Genomic DNA, 25,786 nt, shown 5'->3' on the forward strand with positions numbered 1-25,786 from the left:
AACAGCAATTAAAAAAAGAAAATAGAAATACATTATAATATAGAAAACATTTATAAATGTCTACCACATTTGATCAATTTAATGCAGCCATGCTAAACAAAAGTATAGATTTCCTTCAAATAAATCTTACCACAAACTTATATATAACATTTTCATGATAATATAACAAAATAAACATAATATAAACATTTAAATTCAGTAACATAATGTTAAGGTTTTGTACAACATTTGCAATTATAGCCATCAAAAAATAATCTAAATTCATTTATTCATTAATAAAAAAATAAAAAAAGATTATTCATCTAAATGCATATTTAAGATTCTTTGTATATATTTATATATTTGTATATATATTATGTATCTACTTTGACAGTACACAAAATGTGCACAAAAAAATCACTTTGAGAACTGCTCTCTGTAGAGCAAAAATTCAACCCATATTATGATATTAACCAAATTAATATCGATTTAATTTAAACCTTTCACTCAAATTGTGCTAATATTTGACACCCCATATAATACATTATGCATCTCAATATTGAAGTTTTTTTTTGTTGAACAAACACTCAAGAGAAAACATCTGGATTCATGTTTTTATTTTCATTTATATATGCATTTACACGCATATTATAAAGCAAATATACAAATACCAAGCTGTTCTGAACAAGTTAGAAATCAATCGGCCCTAGCCTCTGAAGTAATATTCGTACAGATATGGGCATGGAAGGCTCAAAACATAAGAAAAAAAACAAAAGCACTAAAGAAATAGAAGGAACAAAAAAAAAAAGCAGCTTGTGGCATTGGATCAGTCCCGAAAGATTTACGGAGCAGCACCAGAACGGCAGCGAGAAAGACGAATAAACTCAACTCTTGAACTAGACCCGTGCGCTCACGGCACGGCTGTACACGAGGACAGAACTAGGATGAACAGTGCAAACACACGGGTCAGAGCCTCGAGTCCGAGGAGGCGTCTGTAAACTGTGAGTGCGTTGAAGTGTGCAGGGGTCACAGGGGTGACGACAAGTCGTCGGTGAGCCTGAGTGCTGTCTTTGGTAGGCGGTCGGTCGTGTAGTCCCTGACCGTTTAACACAGGGACGATAGGATACCATGCCACGCCGCCTCGCTAACATTCATTTCAGCCTAATCCAATACATCTGATTTCATAAGACACAAACCGGAGGAACAAACAGTTTTTCGATGATCCAAAAGGCACCATGAGTCAATACAGATACAAAAAAAGAAAAGAAAGGTAAAATAAAATAAAATCACTTAACTGGTTGAAGACCTAAATGTGATTACCATCATAGCCATTACAATGCAAGTAGTTTGACAACTTTTTTTTTTAAACAGGATGCAAATTCTTCTGCATCATAAATACAAACCCAGTGCACCCATAACAGTTATTCTATTGAGAATCATTAGTGGACTTGGCTTTGTAAGAACAAAAACGAATTGATGTTTTTTTTTTTTAACATGCCAGACTTGCTTCTCCTCATAAATGGGTTTGGTCAAGGGTCCCCATCCTACCAGCAGGGGGCGCGACACAGCTTCATTCAGCTTCTCACTGGCTTTTCAACTCAGAAGCAGCACCCTGCACGGGGCTTGAACATCTCTTCCCAAAAATGGAAAATGAACAGTGACACTAGATGAGAAAAATGAAAAGAATCCCAAGAAAATTAAAAACACAATCATGTACAAGAATCATTGCTGTGAAAAGGGAAATCTACTATTGCCTGGTCCCTTATGGGCTCATCTTGTATATGAACATCTCGAAAAGAGCATCAGATTCCCCCCTGACTTCCTTGGTGCCTTTGAATAGATGTAGATTCCTTCAACTAAAGCTATATGCTGGGTAACTGAGAATATATAGTGTATATGTGTGGTGATGGTGCCTGAATACACGGGTCAATCACATGGAATCTGTCAAGAACAAGTCATGGTCATATTTCATCCCAAAATCACGGAGTGAGAAATTATATTTAAAGAAAATGAAGCCAATTTGAAAATAATAAGATAAAAAAAAAAAAATCTCATTAAAATTAGATGCATTTCCCCTTCTAATGCTCATGACCATAATGAAAAATAAAATCCCATTCGTATTACTGTAATGCAAAAAATAGTATATATTTAAATCACGGTAGTATTTATTGTACTGCCTTCATGCAGACTTAAATAATTGTTTTACATTAATACAAAAAAAGTCTGTATTATAGTAATACATTTTTTTTTAAAGCAAAATTTCAAGAGGAAGTAGTACAACACAGGAAGAAATGTATTTAAAGGGATAGTCTAACAACAACAAAAAAAGCCATCATTTACTCACACTCACGTCGCTGTACGAATTTCTTCTGTGGAATACAGAAGGTTGGGAACCAAACAGTTTCGGTTCCCCTTGAGTTCAATTTTTTTTGGTCAATGGGAACCAAAAAATTTTGGTTACCAACATTCTTCAAAATATCTTTCGCGTTCTGTAGTAAAAAAGTCATGCAGGTTTCTAACAACATGAGGGTGAGTAAATGACGACAATTTTCATTTTTAGGTGGACTATGCTTTTAAGCACCATGAAATTGTCATAATACACACTAAATACAAACAAAAATTGTCATAATACTAGCTTGTCCTAAACAGCGGCTTCATTTCATGTATGAAAGGAATGATTATTCCCCCCATTTTGTTTCTTTTAATTTTGGGATGAATAATGAGCTGGACCCATTTTGTAAGATTCATCCATATACTCGTTCCTCACTGGGGAGGTGATTCATCGCAGCGACCCTGAACACTGAAATAGAGGCATGTGTGATTGACAGCTACATCATCATCATCATCATCATCATCAACCTCAATTGCCCTACCTTCAACCCTTGACCTTCTGAATGTTATCTGAGCTTTAGTCTAACTGTATGCAGACTGACAGGCCTTTACACAACCTGTCAATCAAATGGTAACCTTTGGTCACGGTCAGCTTACTGAAACCTCGAGGCACATCCTGCCCCTGACTAGTGTAAATAGTGGCGTTCCATCTCCAACATTCAAATTATCAACCAACCGGCACATTAAACCTCTATGAAACCCATACAAGCATTTAAATCTTGAATTCAGTGTGCAATCCTTGGTAATAAAGTGGGTGTTGAGGTTAGCTGTGAAAGCATTTAGGTTAACTCAACCCGTCTGGTTATATCTCTGTTTGAATGTAGGCATTGCGCACAGGACTATCTGGCTGAGGAAGGTTGTTATTGTGTTCTTTAGGTGAGCTTTGGCCCGCGTCAGCCGCAGAGATTAAACTCACATTCTCCTCTGCAATATAGCACAGTGGACGTTCTGCTGCCCCGTCAGGGGTAAGAGGGGCTACCGCAGCTTGTGGGAGGGTCCCAGAGGCGGGGCAGTTTTCCAGCCGGTCGTTCTCGACCTCAGGAAGAGGGCTGACCGTTCCGCCTGTGTTGGGATGTCGGATGTGAGACTCGTAGCAAGAGGGTCTGCAGGCATCCAGGTCGGAGCAGCTGAACTCGGAGAAGTGGCTGGAGTGCGAGTCGGCCACAGACGGCAGGCTGCCGCTCAGGGAGGGCGAGTCCAACTCGCTGGAATTGGTGCTGCGGCGCTCTAGCAGCTGGGCATCCATGTCTTCGCGCGTCTCGTTGATCTTGGTGCCACCGCTCTTTTTGCGCAGCTTTCCTTTACTCTTCTTCCCGGAGGAAGAGGACGAGGTGGAGGATGGCTCCTTGGCCCAGCGAGAAGACACGCACTTGCCCTCATGCGGACAGCCAGAGGGGCAAACGCTGGCCCCGTGCCCTCCACTGCTGCCATCGTCCATACTGCTGCTGCCACTGTGGTGCCTGAGCTTCCCTCGTTTAGATTCCAGGTCCACCTGCACCTCCATACTGTTCCCATCTCTGCTCCACAACAACAGAAAACTATTAATTACAGCCCAACTTCCTACAGGCCCTGATGTTACATCATTATTACACAAACAGATTTGCTTGTAAACTACAATTCTGTCATGACAACTCTTATTTGGCATGGTAATGGATATGACAATGTTAATATATATTTGGTCTTGGCGGAATAGATCTGCTACGCTGGTGCTGCAGAGCAAGTATGGGACTTGCTACTGCCAATACATACATGACACGCTGCAGTGAGCAAGTAAGACATGCTGCTGCTGTACAATATAGCATACATGAATTACCCGTAGGAGATCTATACAGGTGAAGCTGGGGAAGGTGGAGGGTTTCTGTAAGCACGCTGCACTGCTAAGGCAAATGCTAATCAAGTATTTGAAGGTAAAGCATGCCAGCTCATTAGCTAGTGATACAGCAGGAACTAATCAGCTGTTGAAATATAAAATTGCAAGCGTTTGAGTTAAGGACCTATTAGCCTGCACCATCTAGAGTTTCATTACAGAACTTTATATTTAAATTCTTTTAGTTACATAAATACAGACCTGTCCAGAGGCAAGTAGGCGTTGAGAATGGATCCAGCCATTGCTTTGGTACTAGCGTTGTCACTGATTGTCCCCAGACTGACGGTACCAGACTCCCCACTCAGACTGCAACGCTCCTTTTGAACATCAGCTTGAACCTCCAACCTGAAACAAACAAACAACAAATTAAAGGGTTGTTCACACCAACCTTAATGTTGGGCATACATTTTTTGCACTTTACCATTGGCTTTTGGATTATTGCCGATAATAGGCTCTGTTGCCAGCTAAAATGTATGATTCGTAGCTGTTTTGCTCATCATGATAATCTTTACAACTAAGAATTTGAAGCCTAAATACAAATCAGCAGTAGTGAACAGCTAAATGTAGGATATAAACGAACTACACATGCGGCAATCACTGAGCTTCAGTCTTTATTAAAAAAAGAATAGTTTGCAAGAGCACGAAAACACAATGTGGCTGTGAAAGCAGACTAGTGAGTAGATGCGAAAAAGTGTTTTGAGTAAAGATGTTTAATGTCCCAGAGAACGTCTGTATTCCCATTTAGCAAATTAAAGTTAAGCATCAAAATGTACTCACATTCTTGCATGTATAAAATTTTTCACAGACTTCAAAAGACATCGCCCTTTAAGGTTTTTTTTTTTTGCACATGACTTGACATGTAAACAAGGTGTCACTGACCTGTTAAAGCAGTTGACCATGGCACTTCCTGACAAGCTGCCAGTGATGCTGGCCCCAGCAAGTGCCATTGTGCTGGCGTTCTCACTCAGGTTGTCTCTCATTGCTCCAATACGCTCCATGTGGCTCCCGCTGGCACTCAGGCTGCCCGTCAGACCCCCTACACTGCCCTCACCGATGCTGGGGTTATGCCTGGTCTCTGCTACTGAAGTGGTGTCTGTTGAGGTAGAAGGGGGACATAACAGCAGTAAATAAAAACTCTTTTATTTGTTCCCATAATGCTTCAAACTTTTATTTGCACCTTCAAAACTGATTCGGCCCCTATGATTTCAGTGATGTGGAAAATGCAGACATAATCGTAGGATCTGGAATTTAGCCAATTTTGGATGAATAAATGTTGGGATGTATACTTAAATGAAAACATGAAATGGATGTGTCTGTGAATACTGAAACACAAAAAGACTGCGTGTTCTGCATGTCTCTTTGAATGTGGGTCTACTACATACAAACTCAAGCACACATATGGCATGTTTTGTCACTGTCTGACACACTATAGGACACAAGCTTCATTTTCAGAACTGCTCTGAAAATCACTTCACCAGCATTTCACCATTTAATGCGACAAAACTATCATCAGATACACAGAGAAACTCAAAGGTCCTCATTACAACCCAGTTGGTTTAATTTAAAACTATGACAGAAATATATTACTATTATCCAATAGAATGTTCTTCTCAAAGTAACAATACAGTTTATTAACACATGATTTTTTTTTATGGAATATCAGTTTTAATTTAAACTATAAACCAATCATTTAGTTTGCTAAAAATGAAAGAACTGTTCCCATTTCATTTGATTACATTTTACAAGATTAATTAAATTGTTAAAGTTTTATGCATTCATTTGATTAAGTTTGATAATAAAATTCCATTAAATCATAAAACACAAAATAGAGACAACGCAGATAACAGAATAAATAAAAAAACATTACATGGAAACTATTATCATTAAATTCTTTAATTATATTGCAGAATATATATATTACATTTTTCATAAATTAGATTAATTAGACATCCTTTTGATCATAAAAATTTAATTAAACAATTAAAACGGAATGTAGAAAAAAATTTAAAGAAAATTTGAGAAACCTGATTCTAGCTTACACTCCATATCAAGACAAAAGCTATTTGTTCCCAGCGTTACTTGGGCTTCATGGGAACGATTTGGTGTTTGAGGAAAACAACAACAACTTGATCCTTGAGTATCAGTAGTTGTGTCTGGAAAAGAATACAACTCAAGGTCTCTAGATATGGCTCACCTTCAATTCTAGTGGGACCCACTTTACCCGGTAAATCGTACACATTTTAGCAAACTCCAGGAGGAGCACTTTAAACTAGAACACATTTCACACATTTTCATTAAGCCTGAGCAAGGAGTAGAGAAAGTGTGAAATGGGATAGACAAATCCTGGGGGAGAGACAACCAAGACAGACACTGTGAATGAGAGAATAACAGAGAGAAGGCCAGATTCTGAAAGCTTTTCAACACTGTGAACTCCATTACAAAGGTGTTGAGAACAGCAGTGTGTTTGCCTTCAGTGAGTTTCACTCACCAGTCACAGCAGCTCCGGTGCCCACGTTCATGTCGTTCTCATCATCAAACTCGATGCGCACACCTTTTCCATTCCCCGCAGACACGCCGCAACCCCCGCTGCGGCACAGAGAGATGGGCACCACACCATAGACGTATGCCAACATGATGGGTACTCCTATCCCTATGCAGACACAAAATATAATGGTTACTCAATACTGCTACACAAGCAGTACAGCCACCTTTAAACCAGATAGATTATCAATTAAATTTGCATTTCCTGGAGGAAATGCCAGGACTTACAAGGCAGCAAAAAAAAAAGTGTTAATAACTATAAAGTCTTAATAATTGTTCTAATTCTGTGAGAATAAGGAAGGCCTATTTAACAATAACAAAACAGAAGAACAACATCATTGCAATCACTTTCTGCATTCCACCACCAGCTGATCAGCAATAAAAACAATGAATCAGCCAACAGCAAATCGGAATCCACCTGGCTGTAAAAAGTGTGAGCATTGCAAGCGCATCTGTGTCAGTTTTTTTTTTTTTGTGTGTGTGTAGATTCTATGACCTTAAAACTTCAACTACTACTAACTTTCTATTCAGGCTTTCTGAAGCCAGCATCTAAGTGTGTTCACAAACTTTACTCATCTAGTTATAGTCATTGTTCTTGGTTATACAGGCCTTTAGCATTACATTTGTGGTCGAGCTTAATTTTAGGCTTTGGCTGTGTGGTGTAAAATGCAGCTATAATATAGCCAAAGATCTAGGACTGGGTGGAAAAACAATAAAGTTCTTTAATAACAGTACAAATCAAACTGCTGTAATTTAAATCATAGTGACTCATTAGGGAGAAAAAGAAAAGAAATTGAGTCGGCTTACCAACAGTGACAGCGGCAACCACTGGAGACACGATCACTGACAATGTCACCCCGCCGGCTATGACAAGGTTCCTTTTGTGCTTAGAGATGTCCTTTCCCTCATAACGATTATGAATCTGAAGTAGATGGATTCAAAGAGTGAGTGAACACTGCTCATGCACATTCATTATTCTCAAATAAATTACACTTTGCTAACTTAGATCATCAAGTTGGAAATTATGCTAGCGTTATAACGAGTCTCATGAAGATCAAACAAGGTGGATAAGTGTGTGATAAGACATGTAGGTCGTCATATTTCACAATGCACAGCTCAGTTAGAATTCAGGTCAGATAAACAGACTGTTATGGAAATCCCTTCATAATGAAATTCAGATTGAACAGCACATATCTGAAGTGCTATTAATCATTGTAAAAAGTAACCCAGTTTGCAGTGGGTTCATCTGGTTCAGAGACGGTGCTGCATATTGACTCAAACACAAAACCAAATCCTAAATCCTAAAACACAAATTATACTTATTTGCTGGACTTAAATCTCAAATCTATTAATACAGACGTAAGAATAGCGCTTGCCAAACTGATTTCAACATGCTGGCACCATTCTAACAGGGTATATAATAAGCAACCGTGTTTTTCTAGTCAGATAAAATGAAGGTCCTTTATTATCTTGTCGTCATGACAAAGGAATTTGGAGAAACTGACTGCATTTTCTATGACAGCTCATTTTGTGAACCAAATGAAAAGAAATCATCTGACGTATATTTTTCCCTAATTTAACCCATGCTATGTACCAATTAGTTGATATTACAAGTTAAGGTTGATAATGCAGAAACTGTAATGGTTTTCTAATGATAAATTATATAAGATTGTCCATGATTATCAGGACAGCTTAGAATTCATGAAAGGTTGGTTGAAAATATATGCAGGCTTTGTACACAGAGGTTTGTACATTTGTACATTTACATACATGCATTTGTGTGTATTTATATATACAAAATAATTATACACAGTGCACACACATAAAATATGTAAACACAAACTTTTATTTTGGATGCGATTAATCACGATTAATCTTTTCCTAGCCCTAAAAATTACAAAAGTAAGGATAAATTATGTTTGACAGGGAACGCATCAAACACAAAGGATCAACGCAAGGTTGCATAGACACTCTATTGGCCCGATTATACGCAGCCACGGTCTTAAATTCCACTGTTATGCAGATGATATCCAACTCTATTTGACCACTCACTCTCCCTCTGATCTACCACCGTGCTCCCTCACTGACTGCCTCTCTGACCTAAAATTATGGATGCAAAACAATTTTCTTAAACTCAATACAGATAAAACTGAAATTCTGCTGATTGGCCCTAAAAGCATCCTCTCTAAATCTCCCAGTCTCACTCTCAATATTGATGGTTCATCTGTCCACCCTACCCCTGTTGTCAAAAACCTTGCCATTTTGCTTGACTCCACCCTTAGCTTTGATCCTCATATCAAATCACTCACTAAGACTGCCTTCTTTCACCTCCGCAACATTGCTCGCCTCAAACCCTTCCTCTCTGTTAGTGATGCACACACTTTAGTTAACTGCTTCATTATGTCCCGTCTAGACTACTGCAACTCACTTTTCCTTGGTCTACCTGTCAAATCACTTCAAAGGTTACAATATATTCAAAACTCAGCAGCCAGGCTCCTCACCCATACCAGACGATCAGCACACATCACCCCCATTCTCTACCAACTCCACTGGCTACCAGTTCCGTCCCGGATCAAATACAAAGTAGTACTACTCACCTTCAAAGCGCTCCATAACCTTTCTCCCCCCTACATCCGCGACCTCCTGATCCCGTACACTCCATCCCGCTCACTCAGATCTTCTGACCAAAATCTCTTGGCTATCCCCCGCTCCAGACTTTCCACCCTGAGTGGCAGATCCTTCAGTGTCTTGGCCCCCAAACTCTGGAACAGCTTCCCACAACCTCTTCGTGACTGTCCTTCACTTCCCCTCTTTAAAGCTCATCTCAAGACCTTTTTGTTTAATGATCATTTCTCCACACCAAACTCATAGCTTCATATTGATAACTTGTCTTTGTTGTATTGTTTTGGTTGTTGCTGTTGTGTATACTTTCCTTCCCACTATGTAAAGCGACCTTGGGTTTGAGAAAGGTGCTATATAAAATAAACTTATTATTATTATTATTATTATTATTATGTTGCGGTTGAAGCAGTCAGCACCAAACAACAGGCAAATAAAATATTAAAGCTAATTAAAGTTACAAAAGTTCATTGAGTAATTTTCTTTTGTTCTTTGATCAACATTAATGGTGGCAGCGAGTATAGGCTGCCAATGCACTGATTCAATAGACATAGGACATACTGTTTTTCTTTCTTAAACCGTTTAAAACAAAACCGTCTGTTTACGGGGATATTTGAACTTGAAAAAGGGTGTGTACCTACTGACGTCTTTCGGTGGTTGAAACAACAATTCCTCTGATGTTTATTCATGTTTATTTGATGCTATAAATGAACTAGAAGGATAATTGTGAGATATAATCGTGTATGTATCTGTGCACTATATATGAGAGGCGGCTCTTTGCGTGCTTTGTGAGTGCACTGCACAGAAAACAGCGCGTATGCAGACGTGTCCTCTTGCGTCTAGCGCTTAAAGAATGCCATCAAGAAGAATCGATTTTCTATTCCTAATCCTACTAACTAGCCTATAAAAATATTTAATTCATGTTATTGCATGTGAATAAATGTGTATAACTATAGGGCTATGTGAGAAATGTCATTTTTTGATCTTGACGATTATGATAATCTATGATGAATTTATGATAATATCGTCATATCGCCCAGTCCTAGTGCAGGGCTCGCAAAATCGCTAGCCCAACGTCCCGGGCCTATTGTGTATTCCAGTCGGGCTACCAAAATGCATAACCGGCCGGCCCGGCGGGCTATCTGAAATAGTGTAATAAAATTGCTCCCTTTATTTCCATTATTGACAAGTTATTTTAAGGAAAAATATGACAGCACACGTTTTTGATCATGTTGATTTTTCCGCAGAGCAATTTCTCATGAATTTCCGTGCCTGCTTTAAGAGAAACACATGATCAGTGGCGTAAGTTTGTTTTAAAAAGTGGTTGGGACAGGGGTGGGGGTGTTGGGGTTTGGGAGAGTGGGGTGTTGCTAATACAATGCAAAATCAGCTATATGTACAATAACAATTTTAGAAAAAAAATAACATTACGATGTCTAGAAATCAATTTCAATAGTAACGTTACATTGGGTTTAATTAGTCTTTTAATGAGATCCATGAATATTGTTAGTGCCGAGAATTTTCGCATGAATAAATGCATAGATCAGCAATTTTCCTTGTGTACCTTAAAGGGATATTGTGTAGGAATTTCTCCCATCTAGCGGTGAAATTGTATTTTGCATTCAAACGAACTGTGCTCTCCAGTGCCTCGCTTTTTCAAATGCGTTTTGCATCTACGGTAGCTGTTATGTACCAAAAAGCTATTACAGGATGTCTTCTAATATCACTTTGTTGAGTTTTCCTTCGGGTGAACAGGTTTGTTATTTCAAGCAAACTGCAACTGGACACAACGAACAAACGAATGTTACAGTATGAATTACTGACTGACTTGCCGGGGCAGAGACAAGCGCCTCTCACTGCTCTGCTCCTCCGTTTCTGCTGCTTTCAGTTACGTGAAGCTGGCTCTGAACGAAAACGCGTTGGCCTAGTACTTTTTGACCCTCTCTGCTATTATAGTTTTTCAAGATGGGGAACTACATGGAAGCCTCCGTGGACGTACCCGTCACATGTATATAAAGATAATAAATTTTTCATTTACGAGGATAAGTTAGATAATTGGCTAGGGCTGACTTCTAATAGTCGAGGATTCGACGATTCGATTCGGAGAGGTCTGATTCAACTATGAGCCTCATAGTCGAATAGTAGGGAAGTGTTGTGTTAAAAAGCAAAAATAAGAGATCAGATAACATCAATTACAGTATTAATAGTAGGCCTAGGGCTGACTTCTAATAGTCGATGATTCGATTTGGATAGGTCTGATTAGTAGGGAAGTGTTATGTAACCAATAGGGGTGTGACGGTTATGATAACGTGAGACCGACGGTTATAGTTGATCACCGTCATTATAACTCTATAACCGCCAAAACCGTGCTATTTAAATATTTTTTACAAACATTTTTTATCATAGAGAATGTTTAAACACTAATATCATCTTACGAGGGAAACGGAGGCGGAGTTAGTATTGCTTCAGAGGCTGAGTGCTGGAGATGATTCGGGAGAGGTCTGTGCACCTTTACCGATCAGAGCGCGCACTGAAACGGAGTAAAGCCTTGTTTATACCAGACGCGTCCGCACAAGAGCGAAGGTGCGCGCGCCAAAAAATGACGCGTTGGGTGCGCAAGACCGGCAAGACCCCATTTCGCTTGGCTGTGTACACGGCTTTTTTTGTAACAGCGCGCGACGCCGCATCCGAGGATGAACGACTTCAAGCCGAATCTGCTCGAGCATGTACGTCTCACCGCACCGGCACGCAGTTTGCGCGTCTAAATTGCAAAGTTCATTGCAAAGTTTTTTGTTAAATGTTTTGTTTACTGTGTGTGATTTATTTAAAACAAAGCACGTTCATTGAAACGTTTTTTTTTTTTTTTGGTTAAGGATTCATTTAATGGAAAGCACATTCACTTCTAGTTGTCTTGCTGTTCATTTTAAATAAACGTAGAGCGAGTTGTCCTATAACAGACGAACAGTTATTCAACCGAACGTCTAGCTGCTATCTAAAAAAATAAAAAATAAAAAAAGGTTCCAGGTTCGACTATCAGTCGACTACGGCAAAATCTAACGAATCAGATTCTACTATGAAAATCCTTAGTCGAAAACAGCCCTATAATTGGCAGAGGTATTTGTACACCATTGAGGACATATTTATGAATAAAAATATTGATTTTAGATAATAAAATACCTAAAAAACTACATTGTCCCTTTAATGGTCTTGTGGTTAAAACTTTTGCCAAGCGTGTCAGAGGTTCTGGGTTCGCACACATATAGTTTTTTTTTTCTCTCATCAAAACCGAATATGTTCATCAGTGGTTACATAAGATTTCAAGCAGGGACACGTTTGTGTGCATTTTGTTTTGTGATTTCACCGGAACAAATAGAGAGTCTCCGCAATGGCAATAGATTGAAGCGCGCGTCCGAGTGAAGACTGCGCGAGCCACAAGAGGACACTGTATCCATGCAACTGATCGCCGCAGCGACGAGCGTTCAGCTTGAGTTCAAAAACAACACATTTTAGCGTTAGATTGTCTCTTATTTAATAACGAACTAAATGAAGGTACATCCGTGCCTTGAAATGTTTCACAAAGTGGTGGGGGACAATATTGACCCTGAGAAAAAGTGGGGGGGACATGTCCCACCCATATATTACGCCTATGCACAATAAAAATTAAAGCTCTACTTTCACATGAATGCTTTACTTTGCGTGTCAGAATGTTTGAATCCATTTGCTGCTAACACACTATCACTGTAAAGCTGCTTTGAATCAAACAAATCTGTATGGTAAAAAGCGCTACATAAATAAAGGTGACTTGACCATCATATATTCTGCTATAAACAGCATAAAATAATTAAAGCACCATTTACTTGCCTCAAAAAAGTCTGGTATTGTTATTATTATTATTTATTGTTACACTTCAAAATGTGAATTATTCCATCAGAAAATTAACAATTTTAGCGTTTTCAGACTTTATAACAACGGAGCTGCGCACTTGTTGAAATGTGTTTAGAAACAGTTTTTGATTGATGTTTGACTCCTAACCAATTTTCTACAAAAATCTGAAGAGTGACTGCCCGAACGGCTACCAGCGATTTAGAAATTTTGCAAGCCCTGTAGTGGCTAGTTCCTAGAACAACCCGGTGCAAAAGGCCCTTATTACTATGGTAACCAATGTAGATTTAGCAAATATGTATTTAAAAAAAAAAAAAAAATTGCAATTGGGTACAGCAAAATTAAACCTTACTTTTCATTCTCAACATTCAGAAATTATTTGGAGTAGCCACCCACCTTTCTACCCACATACACAGGAATCCCAATGATCATTGCAGGTATAGCAATGCCAGCAATAAGTGCAATGCCAACCGGAGCGCCCACAAGTGTCCCCAACTGCCAGAGGATTTTCTTCTTCCTGCTCCAGGGCTTCTTACCCCAGAACGTGCATCCTGAAGGACTGTGACAGAAACAGAGATATTACACCTAGAAATGTAACCTTAAATGTAAAAATAAATAAAAAATTCTACCACTCTTTGACCTTCGTCTATTCTCACACTGTCAATAATACAGATAATGTCTGATTTACGTCATTTGGCCTAATATTATCAACGTTGCAGTGGTCTTCAGTACACTGACCTTAAGTAGTGCAGGTCAGAGATCTCCTTCATACACAGCCAGCAGAACTCACAGCCACACACAGCGCAGGTCATGTGATTACAGCTCCCATCGTTCATCTTAATGATGTAGGCCGCACAGCGGGGACATGGCTTTATGTCATCAGCTTTTTGGACACAAAACACAGCGGTTAAAACCAATCCTTGTTGAAATGCATGAGATTTCGGATGTTTTCACACCAAGTTTGGTATATTCATTGGGTACAAACCACAGTATGTGATTTTGTAAGATGCCATTTTCATTCTAGACACCATTTGATTGGTTTAAACGGATTGATTGATTTTAGAGCAGTGATTCCTAAACTTCATGAATCAAACTTCAGTGAGGCCCACATCTGACGTAAAGATATACCACCAATAAAAGACCAAACTTTGATGTAAAGTGGCCAATGGTCTGCACTATGGGCTTACCAGCAGCGCCGCTCTCCTGGCTGTAGCTGAGTGACGATGATCTGAAGGGTCTCAGACGGAGGCTCTGAGCTCTCTGCTGTCGGGCGGCGTCACAGGTCTGATTTGGGTGCCACAGCTGTTTACAGTGGTAACAGAACTCCGTTCCGCAGCCCTCACGACCACACGTGATCTTTGGACAGCTGGCACAACCGAAGGCAATGACTGCATACCTGTCAAATCAAACAGACAAATACTTTCACAGCTATACAAGATCTTACTAGAAAAGATGCATTATCTCATACATATCTGAGGGCACCCATCTATTATGAAAAATCAAGATCAACATTAGTATGATTACAGTAAACTAATAATTAGTGAACTAATCATTCAAGTTTATTCATTATCCAAAACAAATATGCCATGTTACATAACTGCAGCTATCTGTTAACAGCATGTTGAGTCTTTTTGACCCATCTAGATTAACAGCCCTGCTAATTCAAACTGATGGCATCATCAATTACCGCTGGCAATGGCCATTGTGACCCGATCTCTATTAATGAGAACCTATTAAATGATGCTGGAAGCTGTGCTTGTCTGCAGGGATAATGGTTGTTGGAAAGTCACAAGGGGGCAGATGGAGTGATCTGAGAGAAAACAGTGACAGGATCACTATGCTAACTGATGTGTGAGCTAGACAGAAAAGTTGCATAAGAGCCTACAACAGTCCCTGTAATGTGATAAAGCACTAGAAGCTGAGAAGATTGAATGTGCGCTACAGGATTAGTCAGTTACAGCAACAAAGACATAATCTCAAAACCTCATGAAAGAGTCTTATGTTTGCATGTGGACTGACATAATTACAAAATTTAATTAGATACAAAAGAAGCTACAACTCCTTGGTGCAAACCAGATGCCATTTGGTGAACTCGGTTTTCAGCCAGATAAACTCCATGAGATCTGTTTCCACAAACAATGTGGCCTTTGTCATTAGAGTTTGCCATATTTCTAGAGGAGTCTGAGAGAGTGTAAGAGTAAACACAATGCTGGAGACATAAGACACCCCCTGCCTGATCTACAAGTTACCCTAACAAAAAAAATAGTAATCTCAAAATAAGGATAGTGACAGCACAAGAACAAAAGTCACAGCATGAAACATGGCGCAAAGCCTTTCAACTAAACAGAAAATATGTGCAAATTTTTAAACATGTCTTCCAAGACTAACTTCACCAAACCTTAGCCAGCCCTGTAGTGCATGCAACAATGTAGAATCAATGCAACTCACTCCGTCTGCTATTCACATTAACTATGAACATGCTCTACTAAATGTCTGACAACCAGAAATTGTCTGAAAAGTATGGGTAGGGTAAGTGTACCCATTAAGCCCACCAAAATCTAAGTCTAGGTTTTTTTCATAGATATTGACAAGGTTTATAAGGAAAATAATTAGTTAAAATGCAAGATTTATCTCTCATTTGAAAATGTATTAATTAGTTGATGTACATTTTTGAATATAAAATTAAGATAATTTAGGAATGAAGTGAGAAGTGTGGCATGGGCTTAATTGGTACTTTTGGCACAATTTAACCCTCTGGGGTCCTATGTGTTTTTGGGGTCCTGGAGCATTCTGACATGCTCTAACATTTGTGCTTTTTTCAGTTATTTATAAACATGTTAATGGCAAAGGTGTAAATTCACTCTATATAGCACAAACAGGGCTACCATAATATGTTAGCAAGATGTATGTACATGTTTGTATTTTTGAGAGAATATTGTTTATGCATGGTTATTGAAAAAACTAAAACTTAAAGTCTCTGAAATAAGGCCACAAAACACATACTAAATATGTGTCCACAAGACCTTTGACTAATGGATGTTCTCGCCTAGGATTTTTGCTTCAAAATGATCTGAAAATCATCCTTCCAAATCATTCACATAAAACAATACATTGATTTAAATTTCGTAAAACACTTTTTGTTTGGAAAGGCAATATGCAAAATGGGCGTGACTCATGTATAATGGTCTGATTCACACCTGTGAAGACAAAAGACCTGCTTAATGAGCCTGCATAATGAGCTTTTCACAGGTGTGTCACTGAGCCACAAGAAAGAATACAAGGACACAAGAAAAGAAATGTGTATATATACTACAAAATTGGTTCACAGTTGGAAACATCTATAAAAAAATAGTATTTTTCCACTTGTATTTTTGCTTGCAAATTGTATAATATCCAAGGTGAACATTTCTAGTAATTGTGTAGTTAATTCTCATACTGTATTTTCAGAAAGTTTTGGATATGTATCCTCTCCCCAAATTTGTCACTAATAAAACACAATACAAATAATTTGAAGAGAAGGCTTATATTGACATTTTAAGATTTTGTTTACATCTACCTTGTAAATATATTATTTGCTATTTTATTAAAAAGGTTACAATTACAGCAACAATTAAAATAACAATATTTCAAGTGTAGCCTAATATTTCTTTGTAAAAACTAAAGTATACATTTTATCATACATATTTCAAAGTTAAGGATTCATTAGTTTGAATAAAGCCTACATTGGAACAAACACTATAATAGCATCCTAGTTGATGACTTTATTTTTGACAAAACAAACATAGCCTAATATATTTAACATTTGAGCAGAAATTGGTGAACAAAAGCTTATTCAATGTGGCAGTAGTCTATAGTTTAGGCTACAGTAAACAGTTAATAATCTATCCAAAAACTACTCAACGAAATGTTGTCTTTCATATTTCTTCTGTAACATAGGCATATCGTTTGTTGTTTTTATGATAGCCTATATTAGGGCATATAAATATTAATATGCAGTTTAATACGTTGCTAATACAAAGACATTTTAACGTTATTTCAACATATTTCAGTCGATTTTCACTCATCTCAGTATAGCAATAGGGTTTGGTAAAAACTGTTCAGTTCATTCATTCACACACAGACGCGATTCATATTTAAACAGTCTTTTTGCGGTTTACATACACTATGATATCGCAATTAGAACACTAATAAAAAAACTTACTTCTCAGATGGATATTTCATATTTCTTTGTAAAAACTAAAGTATACATTTTATCATACATATTTCAAAGTTAAGGATTCATTAGTTTGAATAAAGCCTACATTGGAACAAACACTATAATAGCATCCTACTTGTTGACTCTATTTTTGACAAAAAACATAGCCTAATATATAACATTTGAGCAGAAATTGGTGAACAAAAGCTTATTCGATGTGGCAGTAGCATATTTTACATTAAACAGTTAATAATCTATCCAAAACTAGTCAACAAAATGTTGTCTTTCATATTTCGTCTGTAACATAGGCATATCGTTTGTTGTTTTTATGAGCCTATATTAGGGCATAAATATTAATTTGCAGTTTAATACGTTGCTAATACAAAGACATTTTAAAGTTATTTCAACATATTTCAGTCGATTTTCACTCATCTCAGTATAGTAATAGGGTTTGGTAAAAACTGTTCAGTTCATTCATTCACACACAGACGCGATTCATATTTAAACAGTCTTTTTGCGGTTTACATACACTATGATATCACGATTAGAACAATAATAATAAAGAACTTACTTATCAGATGGATCCGTTGCTCCTCGTAATGAAAAAAAAACAGCACATGTTCTGAGGTAAATGTCCCAGGATTACTCCTCACACAGCCTCGCAAGAAGAAATAGTAGGCTACATTAATCTGATGATTACATTTGTTGTGTTTATGTTGCGTTTATGAGGGGCGTTGACACTTTGCATGTGTTGCTTCAGATCATTTGCGTTTGAATAGCGCGCGCTCTCCGTGGGCGTGTCACATTAGCAGAATAATGAGCTGAGAGAACGATAATGAGATCGGCTGACACCTCTCTCTTTTTTAATAGATTACATAAACAGAGAATATTTATTTTAGTTTTGAATTAGATATTTTAAAAGTACAAACTTAAATGATTATAAAGATATTTTGCTCATGCTTGTGTGAATAGTATTCGCTGAGCTTTGTTTAAGTTTAGAGACGTGCACCAGAAAAAAATTTAACGGAGACAGAGAGGCAGAAAGCACACCCTGTTAATTTTCTTCATTTTACAAAAGCACACGGTTTTGATGTTAATGTGAGTGCACACAAAAAAAAGAAGACCCTCTATAGTTTATAATCATGTATTGATTTTATTTATATGACCAAAAATGACGGAGTATTTTAAGTCTATGTTGCTGCCATGTGGAAAAAAAACAGCAAAACGCGCCGGCGCGTTTCTCGACCCCAGAGAGTTAAGCCCGCGTGTGTTCCAAATAAGCCCACATCATCATTTATTCACATAATATAAAAAAAATTATTGATTTTAAAGTAGTAAAACATCAATATATTTATTCAGTGACAGGGGAATTATTAAAAAAATTACTTTTGCTAATGTTTGATTAGAGCCCTGGGTGGGGTGGGTAGGTGTTAGTGGCCGGTGATCTGGAGCCTTAAAGGAGCATTTCACCCGTGGGAAAATTCATCTTTATTGAAAGTGGGTCATGTAGTCGAAATATAATAACATTTTCGAGTTTGGTGCCTACTTGACCGAGTAAAGACAGAAAGTAACTTTAGGGCGCATTTGTACTGAAAACCACAACTCCCACAATGCACCACATTGCACAGCTCCGCAAGCCACTCCCACGAATCCAGAGCAAGGCTGAGGAGGTATCCGCCTATCAGATTCAGAGAAAGCACTCGACCGTCTACCAGGCTGGGTGCCGCCAGAGTTTGAAATTCATTTCACAGAAAAAAAAAATCTAGTTTGTTGCCGAAATCATTATTGAATTACTCCTCGTTTCTATTTATGTTGAATGTTCAGTCCGAACATTGTAATGCAATTTGGATTTGCAAAATAAGAATAAAAATATGTAGGCATGACCATTTTTGTTATCTATTATCATGTAAGGTAACAGTAGGTTAGTAACTACAGGTATAGTTCCACTGACGGAATGTTGGTCGTCCAAATTAGAACAATATTCTTCTGTCCAAATTAGAACAATATTCTTCTGCAGCCGATGCAGAAGACCTGCCTGTTACGGACGAGGAGCCCGCACTGGCTCGAGTTGAGGCGGACTGGTCCTGTCGTTCTACCTGCTCGTGTTGGCAATCCGACACTTCGCTGTATTGCGGCTCGTAAAGATAGCCACGAACATCAGATTTGAGCAGAAGACTTTCAAAATCATCTTTTCTTGCATATCATGTTTATTTCCTTCCATCATTGTCGTAACTTCCCATCTGAGGTAAAAATGCGCGCTGAATATCTCAGACTCTGGTTGGTTTAGAGGAAAGGTGTGTCTAAGACATGTTCATGTAATGCTGAGATCATAAGCTTTCCAATGATGCGTACTTCATCATCATCCGGCGACGATAACATATCATGTGGATCGTATGAAAACAATGACTTATTTCCTGCATTACTGGACTAAATGAGATACAACGGGGGATTATTTCTCAAGCGAAACTCACATGAAGGTGAATATGGACTCCTTTTGAAGAAAACAGTCTAAGGTGAAAGTCTATGCATCTTTTTGACTACTTTTAGCTCAGACATGCTGTAATCGGAGACGAAGTGCATCGCTTTTCCTAGTTTGTTTACAAATATCAAAGATGTACTTCGCGATTAATTCTGCAATCATTTGATCTGTTGTATTATGTCAACTAAATAAACTATATAGCACAAATCCTGAGAAAGAAAGGTTTTGTTTGATATATGACTTGCCTTTGTTCATCAAATTTTACCAATGCCATCAATACTCAAATTCATAATCACACTTACTTTTGATCGGTATTTCGGTTGGGTGTGGAGGAATTTAAACATTTAAATTATGCAATATGTAAAATGAATTAAAAAATGATGGTTTTGTGTGAAAAGTAGAGGGTCTAAGCTTTGTATTGATATCACATATGACTGTTAATGTTTCATCAGGACCTTTAAATATTAAAGGGCGATCATAATAACGATCTTAATAACGCAATTCCAAGACGGTACCGGGTTTACGACCTTAACAGGTTAATTCTTTGGCAGTCTATCTTTCTGTAAGGCTAAATGGTTTGACCTAGAGATTAACTTTGAACAGAAGCTAATAAAACTCATCTTCCCATTTAAAGGAAAACTATATAAAATGATAAAGTACTATTTGTTCATGCACAAAAAACAACACATTTATCTCTTATTTGCCATAATATCAATGTAGTTACCAAATAAATGGCTGAAAATTGCAGAAATGTATTGATTTCTGAACGGTCCCGAAACTAGGGGTGGGCGATATAGCCTCAAAAAATTCTATCACGATATTTCAAGAATATTTGCGATAATGATATTTATGACGATATAAACATTTTTTTTGTTGTTGTTGAAAATTTTCTTATGTTTATCTCGCCTAAATCTTAAGAGTTTACACAACACAAGGAAGCTTGATTTCAATCTTTGAATTAAATGTTAAATGTGTGTAGGTCTAACATCAGTATTCAGAAATACTACAGAAACATAATAAAGTAATCAAATGTAAAATAACGCATAGTCTTTTAGTTCTGTTTCCTGATTAAATTAAATACATAGGCTATTAATTCTCATTCATTACAATTAAAGCTATCTTTTGTTGTTTTGACGACAACATTAATGACAGACGCATGGCCTATGGCTGCTGTCACTTTTACAGCTAGTGCACGGATCCATTGCTGTTTTCATTATATTGTCTGTCACACTGTCACATGCGTTTTATACATAACCGACTGTGTTTATGAGTATACTTACCAAGACCGGAAGTTTGACACAATTTTGTGTTTTCCCCCCATTAAAGCGATATAATCCGCGAAAAATAACTTTAGTTTCTCGCGAGCTGTACTCTATGTATGCACGCAGTGCAGCTCTCTCAGAGAGTGCGCGAGTAGCTTACTGGATAGTTTAAAACCGTTTGAATGTTTAAACTGATAAGAATTAAGAAGACTTGAAAATTATAAACTTTAGTTACGGTGCCCTGATGGCCCGATTGTGCAAGAGACCATTCAGTCATGTCCCGACTCCTAAACGCGTGAGAGAGAAGACGCGCGTCGGCAGCCCCGCTGAACACTCAAGCTGTTTGTGAAATTGCTAAATCGTCATCGGAGGCTGACAGGCTGCTCTCGCGCTCAGACAGGTGTTGTTGTTGTTGTGCTTGCTAGGGAACGTAAATGCGCCATACGTCATCGCGTCGGTATATCATTGATATCGCGATATGACACGTTTTTATCATGTAAAAATGTATACCGGTATTATCGTGGATGGTATGATATGGCACACCCCTACCCGAAACACCAAAGTTTTGGGGTGACTTTGTGTTAGGTCCCCCGAGACAGCATGCACATGGGTGGGGCTAACTCAACATTGCCAGATGTGATTGGTATACAATAAAAAATGCCAGGGAAGTAAAAACACACTGGATTGATTAAAATAATGGGCAGCATAAAATGATTTACTCTTTTTTTTATTTGACTTCAAGTTGAAAGTGGGCTTAAAGGGTACATGGGCTCAATGGGGACACTTACCCTATATAGTTTTATTTTTTAAAAATAAAATTACTTTTTGCAAAAAGTTTGCTTAAAGCTTTCAACATCCCTTTAATTCAATATAAAGGTCGCTTGCTTTAATACTGTTATCTAATGCAATGTTTTATAACCTGGGGGTCACCGGAGTTCTCTTGTAGCTCTTTTCCACCAGAATAGTTTGCGTTCTTGAGCCAGAGCCTGTTCTCGGCCAGGTAAAATCGAGCCCATTGCGAACTGGCCGCATATTTCCACAGACTTGAGGAACAAACAGTGACTTACAGTAATGCTGCTACGTGTTGTTTAAATGACTATAAGGAGTCTAAAATCAAACAGTGTGCCTTCCAGTGTTTCAGCAAGCAGTGCAGCATTTCTGTTTTGCTGTTCACAGTAGCGGGAGTGATTCTAGTTTATCGGCAGCTTATTGTTGATTCACTTGTTCTCTCACGCACAGGGTCTCTCTTGCAAGCACAGTTTTATATATTTAGATATAAAGAGCAATGTTCTGGCCAGGAACCCTCTTTTCTGAAGCGGAAATACGCAGAACAGATCAATAACGTACGACGTCCAGGAAACTGCACCGGAACCGTATCACTGGAAAATCTCTCTCTGATCACCCCTCAAAGCATACCACACTATATAACTGCAACCTGCCATGACACATTGACTAGTTCTTGTTTCCTACATTCTTGCTGGTGCTTTGGCACATTTAAAAAAAATACCTAGAAAAAGTACCTAATTTATCTAACTGGGAAGAGCTCTTTGCCAAACACAACAGACATCCTCTAAAGTAGTGGTTCTTAAACCTGTCCTAGGGCCCCCACGCCACAGCACATTTTGCATGTCTCCCCCACCTAACACACCTGATTCAACTTATCAGCTCATTAGTACAGACTGCAAGACTTGAATTAGGTGTGTCTGATGAGGGAGACATACAAAATATGCAGTGGTGAGGGGTCCCTCGGACAGGTTTGAGAACCACTGCTCTAAAGCAGAGGTCTTCATTCCTGCTCCTGGGGACCCACAGTCCTGCAAAGTTTTTCCAACCTGCACACCTGCCTCTGTATTTTCAAGTGATCCTGAAGAGCTTGATTAGCAGCTTCAGGTGTGTTTAATTAGGGCTGGAAATAAACGTTGCAGGACAGTGGGTAGCCAGCAACAGGGTTGAAGACCTCTGCTCTAAAATTACAGGTTTAATAGTACCTACTGAGAAAATAAACAAGGGTAAACGATTATCAAAAAGGACAAGAGAAAAAGGCAGCTCAAAATGTTGTGTTATTCAAACACAGGGCACAGCTGGATGCAGATCTAAATGCTTAGCATGACAAGATATGCTGCCAGGGTCTCCACTGGCCTGATAAAGACTCCATTCAAAGTGACAGTGTCACCAGTGTCAGGCCTTCAAAAGCGCTGATCACAACACAATACTGTGCCTTTGGCTTGTTAACTTCAAGATGACGTCCCAGACAGATCTGGCTCAGAGTCCAAGCCGATCAAAAAGAGAAAAGCTGAATCCCTGCCCAATATCACAGCGTTCATTGTAAATGGGGGTGGCCACCACTGGGGTGGTGATGGCGCAGTGGATAAGACACATGCCTTTGGTGTGAGAGACCTGGGTTTGAATCCACTGTGAGACACCAATGTGTCCCTGAGCAAGACACTTAACCCCTAGTTGCTCCAGAGGCGTGCGACCTCTGACATATAGCAATTGTAAGTCGCTTTGGATAAAAGCGTCAGCTAAATGAATAAATGTAAATGTAATGTAAAGTTTCTGGGGCATTTAATAAGAACATTTACACTACTCTTCAAAATGTTGGGGTTAACACTTATTTTGAACTTTCTAAATAAGGTAAAAAAAAAAAGATCATCACGGTTTCAATAACCGTTTTCAACATTGATAAGAAATGTTTTGTGAGCATATTTATGAAGGATCATGTGACACTGAAGACTGGAGTAATGGCTGCTTGAGAAGAATTACATTTTAAAATATATTCAATTAGAAAACTATTTTAAATTCTAATTAATAATAATAATGACATTTGAATGGTAGTTTACATTCATACTTTGACAGAAAGATTAAGAATGTAGCTCGACTATGTGAAACCTGGTGTAGCTTAGCTTCATTATAACTGTGCATGTAAAAATACAGACACTTCTGAAGTCAATTTAGGTAAGAGGCCGTTTATAAATGCTTACACACACACACAAATTGACCTCTACACTCGCAAGTCCAAACAAACAGACCACAAATAAGCAAATACACACAACAAACAGACATGGCAGCTGTGGCAACACAAAGGCAGCTGTAGCAACATCACAGCCATCTACAGCCAAAAGTCATGAAAACCCCAACTCCCATCATGCTGCTATAGCAACAGGATGTTAGCAGCACTGTCAAAGTCCCTTTTCAGGCAAGTCATTTCACTCGGCAGCCATCTTTGAAATGCCTCGCAGGCAGCTATTTCAGTCATGCAAGTGCAGTTCCCATCTCTTTGATTGGGGAGCATCAAATTCTCCAAAGCTGTTCACCAAGCTTACAATTCAATTTCATATTTGAAATCACCAATGAAATCCGACAACAACTGTATTATAAATGTAGTTTCACATGTTCAAAAAGCATTAAAAAAAGCTTATTTTTCAGGCTAAAGCAGCCAATGCACATGTGCAGTCCTAACGCCGCCCTTCACACTGGCAGTTGAAATCAGCTCCGTAATACGCAATACGTCCCCAGCGGACGTCGTACTACACCGCTGAAAAGCGTCCGAAGCGAATAGAACAAAAATGGAGGAGAGATTAGAAAGGTTGATTCTGTCAGTGTCAGAATGTACAATTCTGTATGATCTCTGTGATGAGGGTTATAGAGACATAAATAGAATTATACATACAAGAATTATACAATTATATTATTACATAAATTTAATTATAGCTTACATTTTAATTGTATTAACCGCCCTAATTACGTTAGAAAATCATGAAAATAAAAAAATGACAACTTATCGTTATAAAATCATTATTTATTTTATTAAAACTTAAGGATTCAGGTTTGTTTATCAGTACCATAGCAACGCTAACTTCCGCTGGAATTGTCGGATAGGAACCGTCCGTAGCCTTTCGCACGAGTTAAATTTTTGAAACGCATCCGGATGACCAACTGACACGATTTTCTTCGCACCGCACTCGTTCGGACCCGTTTCGGACCCATTCGCATGCGGTCTGCTAATCTCCATAGGAAATGAATGACTTCCGGTAGTTTCGGAGCCGTATCGGAGCTGATTTCAACTGCCAGTGTGAAGGCGGACTGTTTCTTTAGCAAATGGGGCTTCTAAAGGCAGCTGCAGTGACGCGATGACTTGATTCATAATACATCGAAAATGTAATGTAGGCTATAGGGGTGTAACGATACACTCATGTTATGATTCAATACAAATCACGATACTGAACTCACGATACTTATCGCGATATTTAAAGCCAAAATAAAGTTGTTTTTTTTAAGTTTTTTTTATTATCAGGATCCACAAATATTCCCTCATTGCATTATTATAGCCAACATGATGTTCAACATTATTTATAATCGTTTAATGAAGTATTGATCTCTCGCACACACTCTCCTGGTGCTCGCTATGTCCCGCCTCTCCTGCTATTAATGCACTATACTGTACATATCAAAATAAACCATCAAACACTTTCAATAATCATGCTACTAAAAAACAAATGTAATATGATTTAAATGATGTTCGCACTTTAAAATCTTATCAAGTTTCAAGTTTGTATTTATTTATATAGCAC

At 38.3% G+C, this 25,786-nt stretch overlaps 1 protein-coding gene across 2 annotated transcripts in view; it reads right to left on the minus strand.

The window, feature by feature from the left end:
- Window positions 1-581: 581 nt before the first annotated feature.
- The window catches only part of rnf19a (ring finger protein 19A, RBR E3 ubiquitin protein ligase), a 55,608-nt gene continuing 30,403 nt past the window's right edge, over window positions 582-25,786 (minus strand). Inside the window, exons 3-11 of one of the 2 annotated variants that reach the window (XM_077196561.1) lie at window positions 14,467-14,675; window positions 14,018-14,162; window positions 13,676-13,838; window positions 7,586-7,700; window positions 6,726-6,887; window positions 5,117-5,330; window positions 4,439-4,582; window positions 3,287-3,887; window positions 582-1,642 (exon numbers count right to left, since the gene is read on the minus strand). In XM_077196561.1, the coding sequence (XP_077052676.1) occupies window positions 1,562-1,642; window positions 3,287-3,887; window positions 4,439-4,582; window positions 5,117-5,330; window positions 6,726-6,887; window positions 7,586-7,700; window positions 13,676-13,838; window positions 14,018-14,162; window positions 14,467-14,675 (1,834 nt within the window). In that variant the 3' untranslated portion in view covers window positions 582-1,561. Of the gene's footprint in view, window positions 1,643-3,035; window positions 3,888-4,438; window positions 4,583-5,116; window positions 5,331-6,725; window positions 6,888-7,585; window positions 7,701-13,675; window positions 13,839-14,017; window positions 14,163-14,466; window positions 14,676-25,786 lie in introns of those variants that run through there. The other variant, XM_077196560.1, reaches the window with a different exon arrangement.

The sequence above is a fragment of the Siphateles boraxobius genome, unplaced genomic scaffold, assembly GCF_051911475.1.
Source record: "Siphateles boraxobius isolate OS27281-9 unplaced genomic scaffold, OSU_SipBor_1 35, whole genome shotgun sequence".
In the NCBI taxonomy this organism is placed as follows: domain Eukaryota; kingdom Metazoa; phylum Chordata; class Actinopteri; order Cypriniformes; family Leuciscidae; genus Siphateles; species Siphateles boraxobius.